General features: G+C 45.2%; 1 protein-coding gene across 6 annotated transcripts in view; it reads left to right on the top strand.

Annotated features, from left to right (window-relative positions):
• Positions 1-17,359, top strand: part of dysf (dysferlin, limb girdle muscular dystrophy 2B (autosomal recessive)) — a 400,698-nt gene that overhangs the window by 101,569 nt on the left and 281,770 nt on the right. For all 6 annotated transcript variants that reach the window (XM_059965797.1, XM_059965801.1, XM_059965798.1 and 3 more), the window contains exons 6-7: positions 1,163-1,356; positions 9,042-9,170. In XM_059965797.1, the coding sequence (XP_059821780.1) occupies positions 1,163-1,356; positions 9,042-9,170 (323 nt within the window). The remainder of the gene's footprint in view (positions 1-1,162; positions 1,357-9,041; positions 9,171-17,359) is intronic.

The raw sequence follows: 17,359 nt of genomic DNA, 5'->3' as shown, positions 1-17,359 counted from the left end.
TGCATCCTATCAATGTCTCGCTGTAACCTCTGACAGCCCTCCACACTATCCACAACACCTCCAACCTTTGTGTCATCAGCAAACTTACTAGCCCATCCCTCCACTTCTTCATCAAGGTCATTTATAAAAATCACAAAGAGTAAGGGTCCCAGAACAGATCCCTGAGGCACACCACTGGTCACCAACCTCCATGCAGAATATGACCCGTCTACAACCACTCTTTGCCTTCTGTGGGCAAGCCAGTTCTGGATCCACAAAGCAATGTCCCCTTGGATCCCATGCCTCCTTACTTTCTGAATAAGCCTTGCATGGGGTACCTTATCAAACGCCTTGCTGAAATCCACATCTCTTCCTTCATCAATGTGTTTAGTCACATCCTCAAACAATTCAATCAGGCTCGTAACACATGACCTGGCCCTTGACAAAGCCATGCTGACTATTCCTAATCATATTGCACCTCTCTATTCTATTCTGAATTTATTCTGAATGCCCTTTGTAGTGCTTACCGCCATGCCTCCCAGTCTACCTCATCATGCCCTTTGCAAAGAGGACATAAGACATAGAAGCAGATTTAGGCCGATCAGCCCATATGTTTCTATGTTTCTCTGAAACCCGCGTGGTCATGGGATGAGTGAAAAGCTCCTTACAGACAGCAGCAAAATTGGACCCAGGTCACAGTGTTTACCCTGCCTGTTCCCTGCTCTCCCTCCACGACACACACAGAGGACTTCACCTATGACAGAGTTCATTTCATTGAATCAGAGAACTTTTGCAGCATAGGAGGCTCTTCTGCCCCAACCTTATGCTAGCCCCTCATAATTCCCTCCACCTTCTCTGCCTTTTTAATGCCTGCACCCCTCTGGTCCTTTGCACCGTAATCCATTTCCATCTCCACTCCATCTGCAGCTGCCACTCTAGCACTTTATTCTGCATTCTGTTACTATTTTACCTTGTTCTACCTCAGTACACTGTGTAATGACCTGATACCTGTGTAATGACCTGTGACCTGTGACCTGTGTAATGACAGTATACCAGAAAAGCCTTTCACTGTGAGACAATAATAAACCAGTCTCTCCAGAATGATACATTTCCTATATGACCAACTCAAGTGCATTGCATACAGCACCTTCTAGGCTTAACTTCCTCACGTGTCTCTCTGCAGACACTGCTGGCGAGGGAGACGAGGAAACGGAAGATCCTCTGGCCACGGGCGATGAAGTCGAACCCTCACCTGGGACCCCGGGTGTTGAGCCTCCCAGCTTGCCAAAGAAACCGTCAACCAGTGTGGTCCACGGGGTGAAGAAAAGGAAACGGGCGAGCAAACAACTGCTCCCGAACAAGCCCCAGGATATCCAGGTCAGTTGTGTTGGCTGCTGCCCAATCTACCTGCTGGGTAGGAGATGAGGATGCTCAGATTCCAGACTTATTTATGTGCAGTGAAACATTAAGTGAAATGCACTGTTTCCATTGACAACCAACACACCCGTAGGCATGCTGAGGGGCAGCCCACAGAGTTACCTCTTATTCCAGCACCAACATAGCATGTCTACTCTGTTTGGTAGAACAACACAACAGCAAAACAGACCCCTTTCCCACCCTACCATCCACCCACCCACTCACACACACACAGCCAGGCCTCCAACCTCAGGACAGACCACCTTCAGGCCTCTGGTCTCTGGGTTCACAGACTCTCAGACATTGGGCCTCCAAATTTGTACTTTGCCCAGGACTCGCCAATCATCTGTTTGACCTTTGGGCCTCGACCGCTGGCCCTCATGACTCCTTCAGGTCCTTGTGACTCCTTTGGTCTTTTTATCGCTGGTCTTCAACCTTCAGACTTCTGACACCGGATTCTCCCTGCTCTTGACCTACACCTTCGGCTTTGCCTCTGAACTTCACCAGGTTTGACCTTTGGGCCTCAACTTCTGGATTCAGAACGATCTCTGAACCCAGTGTGGGAGGGGGAGGGGTCAGTGGCCCTTGTGACTCACCAACTTAGAGATTGCTGGTCTCAGTGCCTGCCAACACGACCTCTGGGATATTTGCCTGCAAAATGCTTCAATCTGGACAAACTCTGCCCAGAGTCTTCATTTACTGCCCCTGATCTCCCCCATCATCCTTGTCCCTAAACCCTAAACTGATCCCTAACTCAAAGTTGAAAGTAATTCTATTATTAAAGTACATAGATGTCACTTTAACAACCCTGAGATTCATTTTCTTGTGGGCATAGTCAATAAATTAGAATAATAGCCATTAGAGAATCAATGAAAGACCACACCAACTGGACGTTCAACCAATATGCAAAAGGCAGCAAACTGTGCAGGTACAAAAAAATAATAAATAAATAAGCAATAAGGATTTGATAGGATTGAGGCAGGAAATATGTTCCAGATGTTGGGAGAGTCCAGTACCAGAGGGCATGGATTGAGAATAAGAGGTCAGTTATTTAAAACAGAGTTGAGGAAGAGCTTCTTCTCCCAGAGAGTTGTGGAGGTGTGGAATGCACTGCCTCGGAAGACGGTGGAGGCCAATTCTCTGGATGCTTTCAAGAAGGAGCTAGATAGATATCTGATGGATAGGGGAATCAAGGGATATGGGGTCAAGGCAAGGCAGGGACTGGGTATCGATAGTGAATGATCAGCCATGATCTCAGAATGGCGGTGCAGACTCGAGGGGCCGAATGGTCTACTTCTGCACCTATTGTCTATTGTCTATTGTCTAAATATCAAGAACATGAGATGAAGCTTCCATAAGTTGTGGAAACATTTCAATGATGGGGCAAGTGGAGTTGGGTGGAGTTATCTCCTCTGGTTCAAGAGCCTAGTAGTTCAGAGGTAATAACTTCGTGAACTTGGCTGGGTGAGTTCCAAGGCTTCTGTACCTTCCTCCTGATGGCAGCAGCGGGAAGAGAGTATGTCTTGGGTGGTGGGGGGGGGGGGGGTCCCTGCTTTTATGCAACAATGTGCTCAGTGGTGCTCAAAGATGTGCTCAGTGGTGCTCAAAGATGTGCTCAGTGGTGGGGAGGGCTTTCCATGATGGACTGGGCCATATCCACTACTTTTTGTCAGATTTTTCCACTCAAGGACATTGTTGTTTCCATACCGGGCTGTGATCCACCCTGTCAACGTACCCTCCACTACACATCTATAGAATTTTCTCAGTTTTAGATGTCTTGCCGAATCTCTGCAAACTCTTAAGGAAGTAGAGGCGCTGCTGTGCTTTTTTTAATAATTGTACTTAAGTGCTGGGTCCAGAACCGATCCTCTTCCTCTGAAATGATAAGGCAATAAGATATAGGAGCAGAATTAGGCCATTTGGCCCATCAAGCCTGGTCCATCATTTCATCACGGCTGATCCAATTTTCCTCTCAGCCCCAATCTCCTGCCTTCTCTCTGTATCCCTTCATGTTCTGATAAATCAACCTCTGCCTTAAATATACATAAAGACTTGGCCTCCACAGCTCCTGTGGCAATGAATTCCACAGATTCACCACTCTTTGGCTAAAGGAATTCCTCCACATCTCTGTCGTAAAAGGATGCCCCTTTATTCTGAGACTGAGTCCCTGGTCTTAGCTTCTGCCACCATAGGAAACATCCTTTCCATATCCACTATATCAAAGCCTTCAACAGGTTCAATGAGGTCACCTCTCATTCTTCTGAATTCTGGTGGCCCAAAGCCACCAAACGCTTCTCATGTGACAAGCCATTCAATCCTAGAATCATTTTTGCAAATCTCCTTTGAACCCTCTCCAGTTTCAGCACAACCTCTCTATGATAAGGGGCCCAAAACTGTTCACAATACTCCAAGTGAGGCCTCACCAGTGCTTTATAAAGTCTCAACATTACATCCTTGCTTTTACATTCTAGCCCTCTAGAAATGAATTCCAACATCACATTTGCCTTCCTCACCACAGACCCAACCTGCAAAGTAACCTCCAGGGAATCCGGCACAAGGACTCCCAAGTCCCTTTGCACCTCAGTTTTTTTGTATTTTCTCTCCATTTAGAAAACACTCAACCCTTTCATTTCTTCTACCAATGTTCATGACCATACACTTCCCGTCACTGTATTCCATCTACCATTTCTTTGCTCATTCTCTCAATCTGTGTAAGCCCTTCGGTAGCCTCTCTACTTTCTCAAAACTATCTTAATATCATCTGCAAAATGCAACAAAGCCATCAATTCCATCATCCAAATAATTGACATATAACATAAAAAGAATCGGTCCCAACACAGACCCCTGTGGAACACCACTAGTCTCCAGGAGCCAACCAGAAAAGGCTCCCTTTATTCCCACTCTTTGCCTTCTGCCAATCAGCCTCTGCTTTATCCATGCTAGTTTCTTTCCTGTAATACCATGGGCTCGTAGCCTCTTGCATGGTACCTAGTCAAAGACCTTCTAAACATTTAAATATACAACATCAACCGATTACTTTTGTTCATCATGCTTGTTATTTCTTCAAAGAATTCCAACGGATTTCTCAGGCAAGATTTTCCCTTGAGGAAACCATGCTGACTACGGCCTATTTTATCACATGACGCCAAGTACCCTGAGAGCTCATCCTTAGTAATTGACTCCAACATCTTCCCAACCACTGAGGTCAGGCTAACTACCAAACTAACTGACTAACTACCAAACTAACCAGACTAACTGGTAGGTAAGGCCTATAGTTTCCTTTCTTGTGCCTCTCTCCATTCCTCAAGAGTGTTGTGACATTTGCAATTTTCCAGTCTTCCGGAACAATTCCAGGCCCTAGTGATTCTTGAAAGATCATTGAATGCCTCCACAATCCCTTCAGCCACCTTTTTCAGAACCCTGGGATGTACACCATCTGATCCAGACCTTCCAGTTTCCCAAAAATCTTCTCTCTAGAAATGGTAACTTCACACACTTTATGACCCCTGATGCTCTTGGACTTCCACCATTCTGGTCATCAGTTTCATCTGCAATTTTGCCCTCATTACTACCTCCCTAGCATCATTTTCCAGTGTTCCGATATCTACTCTCACCTCTCTTTTACACTTTATTTATCTGAAGAATCCTCTTTAATATTACTGGCTAGCACACCTTTCGCATAACACACAAAATGCTGGTGGAACACAGCAGGCCAGGCAGCATCGACAGGGAGAAGCACTGTCGACGTTTCGGGCCAAGACCCTTCGTCAGGACTAACTGAAAGGAGAGATAGTAAGAGATTTGAAAGTAGTGGGGGGGGGGAGGGGGAAATGCAAATTGATAGGAGAAGACCGGAGGGGGTGGGATGAAGCTAAGAGCTGGAAAGGTGATTGGCGAAAGTGATACAGAGCTGGAGAAGGGAAAGGATCATGGGACGGGAGGCCTCGGGAGAAAGAAAGGGGGAGGGGGGAAGCACCAGAGGGAGATGGAGAACAGGCAGAGTGATGGGCAGAGAGAGAGAAAAAAACAAACAACTAAATATGTCAGGGATGGGGTAAGAAGGGGAAGAGGGGCATTAACGGAAGTTAGAGAAGTCAATGTTCATGCCATCAGGTTGGAGGCTACCCAGCCGGTATATAAGGTGTTGTTCCTTCAACCTGAGTTTGGATTCATTTTGACAGTCGAGGAGGCCATGGATAGACATATCAAAATGGGAATGGGATGTGGAATTAAAATGTGTGGCCACTGGGAGATCCTGTTATCTCTGGCAGACCGAGCGTAGGTATTCAGCGAAACTCTCCCAGTCTGCATCAGGTCTCACCAATATATAAAAGGCCACACCGGGAGCACCGGACGCAGTATACCACACCAGCCAACTCACAGGTGAAGTGTCGCCTCACCTGGAAGGACTGTCTGGGGCCCTGAATGGTGGTGAGGGAGGAAGTGTAACGGCAGGTGTAGCATTTGTTCCGCTTACAAGGGTAAGTGCCAGGAGGGAGATTGGTGGGAAGGGATGGGGGGGGGGGAGGGAAATGAGTGGACAAAGGAGTCGCGTAGGGAGCGATCCCTGCGGAAAGCAGAAGGGGGGGGGGGAGGGAAAGATGTGCTTGGTGGTGGGATCCCGTTGGAGGTGGCGGAAGATACGGAGAATTATATGTTGGACCTGGAGGCTGGTGGGGTGGTAGGACGGTGTGGCCTTTTATATATTGGTGAGACCCAACACAGACTGGGAGTCCATTTCGCTGAATACCTATGCTCAGTCTGCCAGAGAAAGCAGGATCTCCCAGTGGCCATACATTTTAATTCCACATCCCATTCCCATTCTGATATGTCTATCCATGGCCTCCTCTATTGTCAAAATGAATCCAAACTCCGGTTGGAGGAACAACACCTTATATACCGGCTGGGTAGCCTCCAACCTGATGGCATGAACATTGACTTCTCTAACTTCCGTTAATGCCCCTCCTCCCCTTCTTACTCCATCCCTGTCATATTTAGTTGTTTATTTTTTCTCTCTCTCTCTCTCTGCCCATCACTCTGCCTGTTCTCCATCTCCCTCTGGTGCTTCCCCCCTCCTCCTTTCTTTCTCCCGAGGCCTCCCGTCCCATGATCCTTTCCCTTCCCCAGCTCTGTATCCCTTTTGCCAATCACCTTTCCAGCTTTCAGCTCCACCCCAGCCCCTCCGGTCTTCTCCTATCCTTTTGCATTTCCCCCTCCCCCCACTACTTTTAAATCTCTTACTATCTTTCCTTTCAGTTAGTCCTGACGAAGGGTCTCAGCCTGAAACGTTGACAGTGCTTCTCCTTATAGATGCTGCCTGGCCTGCTGTGTTCCACCAGCATTTTGTGTGCGTTGTTTGAATTTCCAGCATCTGCAGATTTCCTTGTGTTTCACCTTTCGCATTCTATCTTTCCCTCCTTTGTGACTTTTTTAGTTGCCTTCTGTTGGTTTTTAATAGATTCCAAATTCTCTAACTTCTCATTAATCTTTGATCTATTATATGCTCCCTTTTTGGCTTTTACGTTGGCTTTGACTTCTCTTGTGTCATGTTGCCTTTAGAATACCCTCTTTGGGATTTATATACTGCATCCTGTGCCTTCTGAATTGCATCCAAAATTTCAGCCATTGCTGCTCTACTGTCATCTCTGCCGGTGTTCTTTTCCAATCATTTCTGGCCAACTCCTCGCTCATGCCTCTGTAATTCCCTCTATTCCACTGTAATATTGATACTGAGGAATTTAAAGTTGCTGACACTCTCCACCTCTGATCCTCCAAAGAGGACTGGGTCATGGACCTCTGGTTTCCTTCTCCTGAGATCAATAATCAGCTCCTTGGTCTTGCTGAGATTGGGTAGGAGGTTGCTTTGACACCACTCAGCTAGATTCCCAGCAAGTCCCTACACTGTCCCCAAAGCCATCCCTACGGACCTAACAAAAACAACTACAGTACTGTGCAAACGTCTTGGGCACATATACAGTATATAGCTACGGCGCCTAAAACCTTTGCAGGGTGCTGTAGCACTTTATGTATTGCACTGTACTGCTGCCACAAAAAAAACATATTACATGACATATGAATGATGATAAACCTGATTCTGATATGGGTCGGTATTGTGGACCGAGAACCAGAGAGACATTCTGTAATGACCAATAAAACAACTACTCCCGATGAAGGGTCTCGGCCCGAAACATCGACTGTACTTCTTCCTATAGATGCTGCCTGGCCTGCTGCATTCAGTATTGTGTTCAGTTTTGGTCTCCAAATTTGAGGAAGGACATTCTTGCTATTGAGGGAGTGCAGCGTAGGTTCACAAGGTTAATTCCCGGAATGGCGGGACTGTCATATGTTGAAAAATTGGAGCAACTGGGCTTGTATACACTGGAATTTAGAAGGAGATCTGATTGAAACATATAAGATTATTAAGGGATTGGACATGCTAGAGGCAGGAAACATGTTCCCGCTGATGGGTGAGTCCAGAACTAGAGGCCACAGTTTAAGAATAAGAATTAGAATAGAATTGAGGAAAAAGTTTTTCACCCAGAGAGTTGTGGATCTATGGAATGCTCTGCCTCAGGAGGCAGTGGAGGCCAATTCTCTGGATGCTTTCAAGAAAGAGTTAGATAGAGCTCTTAAAGATAGCGGAGTCAAGGGATACGGGGAGAGGGCAGGAACGGGATACTGATTGAGGATGATCAGCCATGATCACAGTGAATGGCGGTGCTGGCTCGAAGGGCCAAATGGCCTACTCCTGCACCTATTGTCTATTGTTCCACCAGCATTTTGTGTGTGTTGCTTGAATTTCCAGCATCTGCAGATTTTCTCATGTTTGCTTAGAATCAAATGACCTTCCTGGTGTCTCAGGGCTGGGTGTGTCTGTCATTATCCTAGATGATGGGAAATTTGTTGTTCTATGGCAGCAGTACAGTACAAAGACATAAAATTACTATAAATAATAAAAAAAAGATTGTGCGAGGAAAGGAATAACAAGGTGGTGTTCATGGACCTTTCAGAAATCTGATGGTGGAGGGGAACAAGCTGTTCCTAAATCATTGAGGTTTCAGGTTCCTGTACCTTCTCCCTGATGGTAGTAATGAGAAGAGGGCCTGTCCTGGATGGTGATGGTTTTTAATGATAGATGTCTCCTTCATGACCCACCACCTTTTGGAGGTGCCCTCGGCGGTGGGGAGGGTTGTGCCCATGATGGGGATGGCTGATTCTACAACCCTCTGCAGCCTCTTGTGATTTGGTGCAGTGTCCCCTTCCATACCAGATGGTGATGCAATCAGTCAGAATACTCTCCACCGCACTTTGTAGAAATTTGCAAGGGCCTTTGGTGACATACACACCAAATCTCCTCAAACTCTGATCAAGTAGAGGCGTTGTCATGCCCACTTCGTAATTATTGGGCCCAGGATAGATCTTCAGAGATGTTGACACCCAGGAACTTGAAGCTGCTCACCCTTTCCACTTCTGATCCCTGGATGAGAACTGGTGTTCGTGCTCCTTCCCGAAGTCCACACCCAATTCCTTGGCCTTGCTGATGCTGAGTTTGAGGCTGGTGCCACACACCACTCAGCCAGCAGATCCAGCTCACTCCTGCGGTGCCTCTCTCCATCAACGAGATTCACCAAATTCTTCTGTTCCAGGTTAGAGTACACGTGGCTGAAGGGCGCCAGATCCCAGGCATCAACATCAGGCCTGTGGTTAAAGTGACGGCTGCCGGGCAGACAAAGACTACACGGATCCGGAAAGGCAACAACCCAGTCTTCGATGAGGTAAGGTGCAACCCTCCCCCGTTGAGGGTTGGTGAGGAGCAAGAGTGACATAGGATCAGAACGTGTAGAATCCTTGTGGGTAGAGTTAAGATAATGCAAGGGTAAAAAGACCCTGATGGGAGTTATATATAGGCCCCCAGACAGCAGCAGGATGTAGGATATAAACTTCAATGGAAAATAGAAAAGGCACGTCATAAGGAGAGTTCAATATGCAAGTAGATTGGGAAAATCAGGTTGGTGCTGATTCCAAAGAGTGGGAATTCATAGAATGCCTATATGATAGCTTTAGGCCTACAAGGGGAGAGGCAATTCTAGATTGGGTGTTGTAATGAACCAGATTTGATGAGGCAGGTTAAGGTAAAGGAACCCTTAGGAGCCAGAGATCTAATGTGAATCTAATAGAGAACATCGCATCCCTCTGGTGCTCCTCCCCCTGTTTTCTTTCTTCCATGGCCTTCTGACCTCTCCTATTAGATTCCCCTTCTCAAGCCCTGTATCTCTTCCACCAATCAACTTCCCAGCTCTTTACTTCACCCCTCCCCCCTGCTGGGTTTCACCAATCACCTTGTGTTTCTCCCTCCCCTCTTACCCTCTTACTGACTTCTCAGCTTTTTTTTCCAGTCCTGCTGAAGGATCTCAGCCAGAAACATTGATTATACTCTTTTCCATAGATGTTGCCTGGCCTACTGAGTTACTCCAACATTTTGTGTGTGTTGCTTGGATTTCCAGCATCTGCAGATTTCCTCTTGTTTGTGGCTTGAGAAAGGAGCTGGCTAAAGTTGATTGAAAGGGGACACTATCAGGGACAACAACAGAACATCAATGGTTGGAATTTCTGGGACTATTTGGATGGCACAGGATTAATACATCCCGAAGAAGAAAGAAGTACTCTATAGTTGGGGGGTGGGGGTGGAGGTTGAGGCAACCATGCCTGATAAAAGAAGTCAAAGGCACATTAAAAGCTAAAGAGAGGGCATATAATCAAGCAAAAATTAAAGAGAAGTTGGGAAGCTTTTAAATACCAACAGAAGACAACCAAAAAAATCATTAGGATAGTAGAGATAGAATATGAAAGTAAGCTAGTCAATAATATTAAAGTAGATTCTAAAAGATTCTTCAGATACATAAGACGTAAAAGAGAGGTGAGAGTGGATATCGGACTGCTGGAATATGACACTGGGGAGATAGTAATGGGGGGCATCAGCCCTCACTATGGAAGACACAAAGGGCAGAAATGTGTGTAGTTATTAAGAAGAAGGTGCTAGAAAGCTGAAAGATCTGAAGGTAGATGTCACCTGGGCCAAATGGAATAAATCCCATGGTTCTGAAAGAGGTTGCTGAAGAGATTGTGGCGGCATTAGTAATGATCAAATCAAATCGTTTAATTATGGATATATATGGATACAGCTGAATGAGACAGCCTTCCTCTGGGGCCATGGTGCAAAAGCATACACGCGCATTCAAAATAGCAAGTAAGGAAGGAAAAAGAACATCGTAACATAAGAAAACATGTTTTTAGTCCAAGACCTTGAGTCACAAGTCCCACAAGTTGATGGTTCCTGCAGTCCAGCCTGTAATTCCACCGATCCAACACTGGAGGGCAGCACTGACAGGAGAGGCTACCCCTAACTGAGCACAGGTGCCATGTTACAATGAAAGCCTGTGGCTTGAGACCTAGTCCTCGCTACAACTGGGGCGAAACTGCTGTCTTGTTGTCTGTCTCACCAGCAAACAACAGAAGCAGGCCTGCAGCAATGTCCAATGCTGGCTTGCGACTGCAAAACTAACGTCCAAGTCAGTTGCTCACGATTTCACTACAAGTCACCTTCTTGCCAACTTGAAGGCACTAATTTTGGTTATCTCCAAGTAGCAGGCACCAACATGGTCTGTACCCGGGTCAGCTCTTCTGAACCCAATCCTGCTCATCCTGCAGTCCGACAGCCTGACTCCAATCCTCAGCCTGACGGATCTTTCAAGAATCCCCAGAATATGGGAAAGTTGCAAAAGTCACTCCACTCTTTAAGAAGTGAGGGAGGCAGAAGAAAGGAAATTATGGCTCAGTTAGCCTGATTTCAATGTTAGAGAGGATGTCAGAATCCCTTATTAAGGATAAGATTTAGGCTTGCTTGGAGGTACATTGTAAAATAGGCCAAAGTCCATAAGGTTTCCATGAAGGGAAATCTCGTCTGACAATTCTGTTGAAATTCTTTGAGGAAATAGCGGGCAAGATAGACAAAGGTGAGTTAGTGGATGATCTTTATTTGGATTTTCAATAGGCCTTTGACAAGGTGCCACACATGAGACTGTTTAACAAGACAAGAGCCCATGGTATCGCAGGAAAGATAAACTACCATGGATAGAGCATTGCTGATTGGCAGGAGGAGAAGAATGAGAATAAAGGGGACTTATTCTGGTTAGCAGTTGGTGACAAGTGGTGTTCTGCAGGGGTTGATGTTGGGAAAGCTTCTTTTCATGTTATATGTCAATGATTTGGATGACAGAATTGATGGCTTTATGGACAATTTTGTGGACAGGGTAAAGACAGGTGAGAGGACAGGTAATATTGAGGAAGTAGAAGAATTTCTAGAGGGCCATAGAGAGATTGGGAGAATGGGCAAAGAAGTAGCAGATGGAATATAGTGTAGGCATGTGCATGGCTATGCAGTTCAGTAGAAAAAATAAAGGCATAGATTGTTTTCTAAATTGGGAAAAATTCAAAATTCAGAGGTGCAAAAGGACTTGTGAGTCATTGTGCAGGATTCCCCAAAGGTTAACTTGCAGGTTGAGTCAGTGGTAAGCTAGGCAAGTCCAATGTTGGCATTAATTTTGAGAGGACTAGAATAGTAAATGTAATGCTGAGGCTTAATGAGGCATTGGGCAGTCCACACGTGAAGTACCATGAACGGTTTTTGACCCCTTGTCTAAGAGAGAATATTCTGGCATTGGAAAGGGTCCAGAGGAGGTTCAGGAGAATAATCCCGGGAATGAAAGTGTTAGCATATGTAATGGCTCTGGGCTTGTACTCACTGCAGTTCAGAAGAGTGAGTGAGGAATCTCATTGAAGCCTATCTAATATTGAAAGGCATAGATAGAGTGGATGTGGAGAGGATGTTTCCTTTAGTATGTGAGTCTAGGACCAGAGGGCACAGCCTTAGAATAACCATATAACCATATAACAATTACAGTACGGAAACAGGTCATCTCGGCCCTTCTAGTCCATGCCAACGCTTACTCTCACCTAGTCCCACTGGCTCGCACTCAGCCCATAACCCTCTATTCCTTTCCTGTCCATATACCTATCCAATTTTTTTTTAAATGACAATACCGAACCTGCCTCTACCACTTCTACTGGAAGCTCGTTCCACACAGCTACCACTCTCTGAGTAAAGAAATTCACCCTCGTGTTACCCTTAAACTTTTGTCCCCTAACTTTCAACTCATGTCCTCTTGTTTGAATCTTCCCTACTCTCAATGGAAAAAGCCTATCCACGTCAACTCTATCTATCCCCCTCATAATTTTAAACACCTCTATCGTCCCCCCTCAATCTTCTACACGCCAAAGAATAAAGACCTAACTTGTTCAGCCTTTCCCTATAACTTAGGTGCTGAAACCCAGGTAACATTCTAGTAAATCTTCTCTGTACTTTCTCTATTTTGTTGACATCTTTCCTATAATTTGGTGACCAGAACTGTACACAATACTCCAAATTTGGCCTTACCAATGCCTTGTACAATTTTAACATTACATCCCAACTCCTATACTCAATGCTCTGATTTATAAAGGCCAGCATACCAAAAGCTTTCTTCACCACCCTAGCCACATGAGATTCCACCTTCAGGGAACTATGCACCATCATTCCTAGATTACTTTGTTCTCCTGCATTCTTCAATGCCCTACCATTTTTGAAAACCTACTTCATTATCCACAACGCCACCTACCTTAGTATCATCTGCATACTTACTAATCCAATTTACCACCCCATCATCCAGATCATTAATGTAAATGACAAACAACATTGGGCCCAGTACAGATCGCTGAGGCACACCACTAGTTACCGGCCTCCAACCTGACCAACAGTTATCCACCACTACTCTCTGGCATCTCCTATCCAGCCACTGTTAAATCCATAGAGTAGAGAGATGTCCATTCAGAACAGAGATAAGGAGGAATTTCTTTAACAGAGGGTAGTGAATCTTTGGAATTTATTGTCATGTGTGGCTGGGGAGGCCAAGACATTGAATATAATCAAAGCAAAAGTTGATGGGTTCTTGATTACTGAGGCTGTCAAAGGTTATGGGGAGAAGGCAGGAGAATGAGGTTGAGAGGAATAATAAATCAGCCATGAAGGAATGGCGGTGTAGACTTGATGGGCCAAATGGCTTAATTCTGCTCCTCTGTATAATGGTCTTATTGTTTTAAGAATGTACCAATGGCAAGTCACATCATCAGTTCACAGTCTCCCTTCCATTGAATACCATGGATTACCTCTTGCATTACCATAGAGTCATAGCATCATAGATGGAAACAGGCTCTTTCACCCAGCTGGTCCATGTCATCCAAGATGCCAATCTGAGCTCATCTCATTTCTCCATGTTTGACCCATATCTGTTTAAATCTTTACTATCCCTTGAGGGGTGGCTTGGTTTGGTGATGTACTTATCACTGTACATTTTCCTGTGGTCTTGGGGAGTTGTCATACCAGTTATGATGGTTAGATCACTCTTAACTGTGTGCAGTTCTGGTTATCAAACTATAAGATGGCACCCTGCAGAGGGTGCAGAGGTGATTCACCAGGAATTTGGGTCCTGGTGAACCAGGGACTGCTTTGTTGAGTCCCTCCGCTCCATCCACCAAAAGCGGAATTTCCATTGGACAACTATTTTAACTAAGATTTCCATTCCCATTCTGACATGTTGGTCCATGGCATTTTCTTGTGCCAAGATGAGGCCACCCTCACGTTGGAGGAACAACACTTTATATTCCGTCTGGGTAGCCTCCGAGATGATGGCATGAATTTCGATTTCTTCTTCTGGTAATAAAAAATACCTTCCCATTTCCCTCTTCTTCTATTCTCCACTCTGGCCTATTACCTCTCCTAACCTGCCTATCACCTCCCCCAGTGCCCTTCCCTCCCCCCTTTCTCCCATGGTAACACTCTTCTCCTATCAAATTCCTTCCTCTCCAGTCCTTTACCTTTCCCATCCACCTGTGAGAAAACCGGAGAGAACTCACACAGCCATGGGGAGAACATACAAACTCCTTACAGACAGTGGTAGGAATTGAACCAGGATCACTGCCGTTGTAAAACATTGTGCTAACCGCTTTGCTACAATTCTGCTCCATGGTAATTATTGAGTTTTAGAGGCATTTAGACAGACACCTAACTAGGTAAGGCACAGAAGGATATGGTCCTTATGTGGACAAATAGGATTAGTGTGGATAGACAAAAGGTTGGCATGGACGAGTTGGGCCAAAGGGCCTTTCTCTATGCTGTACACAATCTATGACTCCGTTTACAAGAAACTTCACTTCCATTTGAACATTTCAAGATCCTGTGGGAAAGACTTATGCCCACACTCTTCAGTCCTGATGAAGGGTTTTGGCCAAATATAGACTGTTCATTCATTTCCACAGATGTAGCTTGACCTGCTGACTTCCTCTGGCATTTTGTGTGTGTTGCTCACATAATTTGCTTTTTCCATTTACTAATCAAAAGATCATCTCTGGACCAAGGTTCTTCAAATGATAAGATTAGTTTGAGACTTTGTACTTGAGAAAAGCAAATGAGGTCTCATTCACCAGAAATAAGGCACCTTCAACTTTCTTTCAGTAACACACAGTGAGCACCAGTCTGGGTTCTAGACTAAGCAGACTCAGCGGCCTTCGGTGGACAATTTGCAAAACCTCCCGATGCATTAACCAGTAAATTCTATATTTCCCAACACTGACGTAATGTCCTACTGATGCAATGTTTAAGAGACATTGATACAGACATTTGAATAGGCAAGGTATATGACCCTAATGCAAGCAAATGTGATTAATGTAAATGGGCAGAAAAGGTTAGCATGAGAGTGATGGGCTGAAGGGCCCATTTCTGAAGCTTTACAATCAATGATTCAGAGTCTCATGTTACAACCAGATGGGATTCATGTGGCTGTGAGCCATTCCACAAAGTCGTTACTCATCGTTCCTACAAGTTCATGTTTATTGTCATCTGACTATACATATATACCTCCAAGAGGATCACAACCTTACCTTAGGGTTTGGAGGCCTGTGTGCCTCAGTGACCCGGAGAGCTATGTTGGCTGGAGTCAGGACTTTATGCTTTGGCTCTTGGTAGAGTCACCCATGCCAAACAGGTCAAGGGTAGATGCCAGAGAAAGAGTGGCCCACCGGTCCTCCAGCTTCAGAAGTTCATGTCAGGGCTAACAACACGTACTGGTCAAAAAAGAAACTGTCGCCCGAAACAGGATTGAAGAAAGCCTTAACAGTCATAACTGTTACACTGACATAACAGTCAGTAACTTGTGGATACATACAACCATATAAAACAAAATATTACCACAAATAAGTTAATAAAATATAATCCAGGGTGCATGTGGTGCACAACACAGGTAAACAGTAAACAGCTGTCTGTCTCAGTGATGAGACCTTGGTGGTGACATTAGCCTGAGGGAAGAAGCTGGTACCCAGTCCGACAGTCCTGATGCTCCTGTACCTCCTTCCAGATGGTAGTGGGTCAAAGAGATTGTGGGATGGGTGGTAGGGATCCCCTACAATGATTCAAGTCCTTTGCAATGTTCCCAGTAAATGTCACAAATAAGAGAACAGAGAGACCTGGTGAGCCTCTCGGCAATTTTTGCTATCCTCTGTAGGGTCTTCCTGCTTTTTGTTCATTTCCTGAAATACTGATTAAGAACTCTTGATTTCTCTCAGACCCACTTACATTACCAATAACAAAATAACTGGTGGCAGACACACGCACGCTTGCAACCTAGCCACACTTTATTTTACTTGTGCACAGGGAAAACAGTGTGTCCCCTGTCAACACACTGTTCTGAATGCTGAACAGAGAAATGCTATTTTTATACAGAATTGACTAGTAGTTACAGATGTTGACCATTTGGTAAACTGTGCATGTTTCAATTCCTTATTTACAAGAACAATCACCATTCACTTTACAGGTGTTAAACGTCAATAGAAATGACAAGCTGCTAACTGATGATACTTTGAAGTTAGTAATACAATTCTCCCTTATTTGTTTTGTGTGCCTTGGGCCACTGATCTTGTCTCCAGACCCCTGGTGTGCAAAGGGAAGCTTGCTCTTCAATGACCTTTCCCGCCTGGCTGCCCGCACTCTAACCTTGCCTGGATATTACATCAACCCTTGCCTTACTCCACTTCCACACCACAAATAACAATTGACTTAAATTCCACTGCCCAGCATTGCAAATGTCTACAATCCTCAGTGTATAGGGGTCTTTCCTCTACAACCTTTCCTTTAACACCAGCAGACAATAAGCTCATTCATTAACTTCAGGAAGGGGAGCAGTACACATGCTCCCATCTACATTCTCAGTGCTGAGATTGAAAGGGTTGAGAGCTTCAGGTTCCAGGCAATTCCCGCCAATAGCCTGTCCTGTTCCAGTCACTTTGATGTCGGTGCCAAGAAATCTCTCCAACGCCTCTTCTTCCTCAGGAGCATTTGTAAATTTGGTATATCTCCATCGACCCTCACCAGTTCTTACAGATACAGCACAGAAAGCATTCTGTCTGGATGCATCCCAGCTTGGTAAGGCAACGGCTCTGCAGGCGACTCCATTGGAATGCCGTGGGCTCAGCATGTCACCGAAACCAGCCTCTCCCCCATGGACTCTGTCTACACTTCCTGCTGCCTCAGTAGAGTAGCCAGTATAATCACTCTGGATACTCTCTCTCCACCTCAGGCAGAAGATATAAGAGCCGACAAGCAGATGCCACCAGCCTGAGGGATAGTTTCTGCCCAACTGTTAAAAGATTATTAAATAATTCCATAATATGATAAGTTAGATTCTTGATCTTACATCTTACAGTTTACCTGCAGAATACTTTGTCTGTAACTGTCACACTTTATTACACATTGTTATTGTTTTACCCGCTTTTAATGCAATGCACTGTGTGATGATCTCATCAGTATGCAACACAAGCT

Source organism: Hypanus sabinus, chromosome 3 (assembly GCF_030144855.1).
Source record: "Hypanus sabinus isolate sHypSab1 chromosome 3, sHypSab1.hap1, whole genome shotgun sequence".
NCBI classification, from domain to species: domain Eukaryota; kingdom Metazoa; phylum Chordata; class Chondrichthyes; order Myliobatiformes; family Dasyatidae; genus Hypanus; species Hypanus sabinus.
The sequence above is the reverse complement of the archived record's forward strand: the minus strand, read 5'-3'. Positions and strand labels throughout refer to the sequence as shown.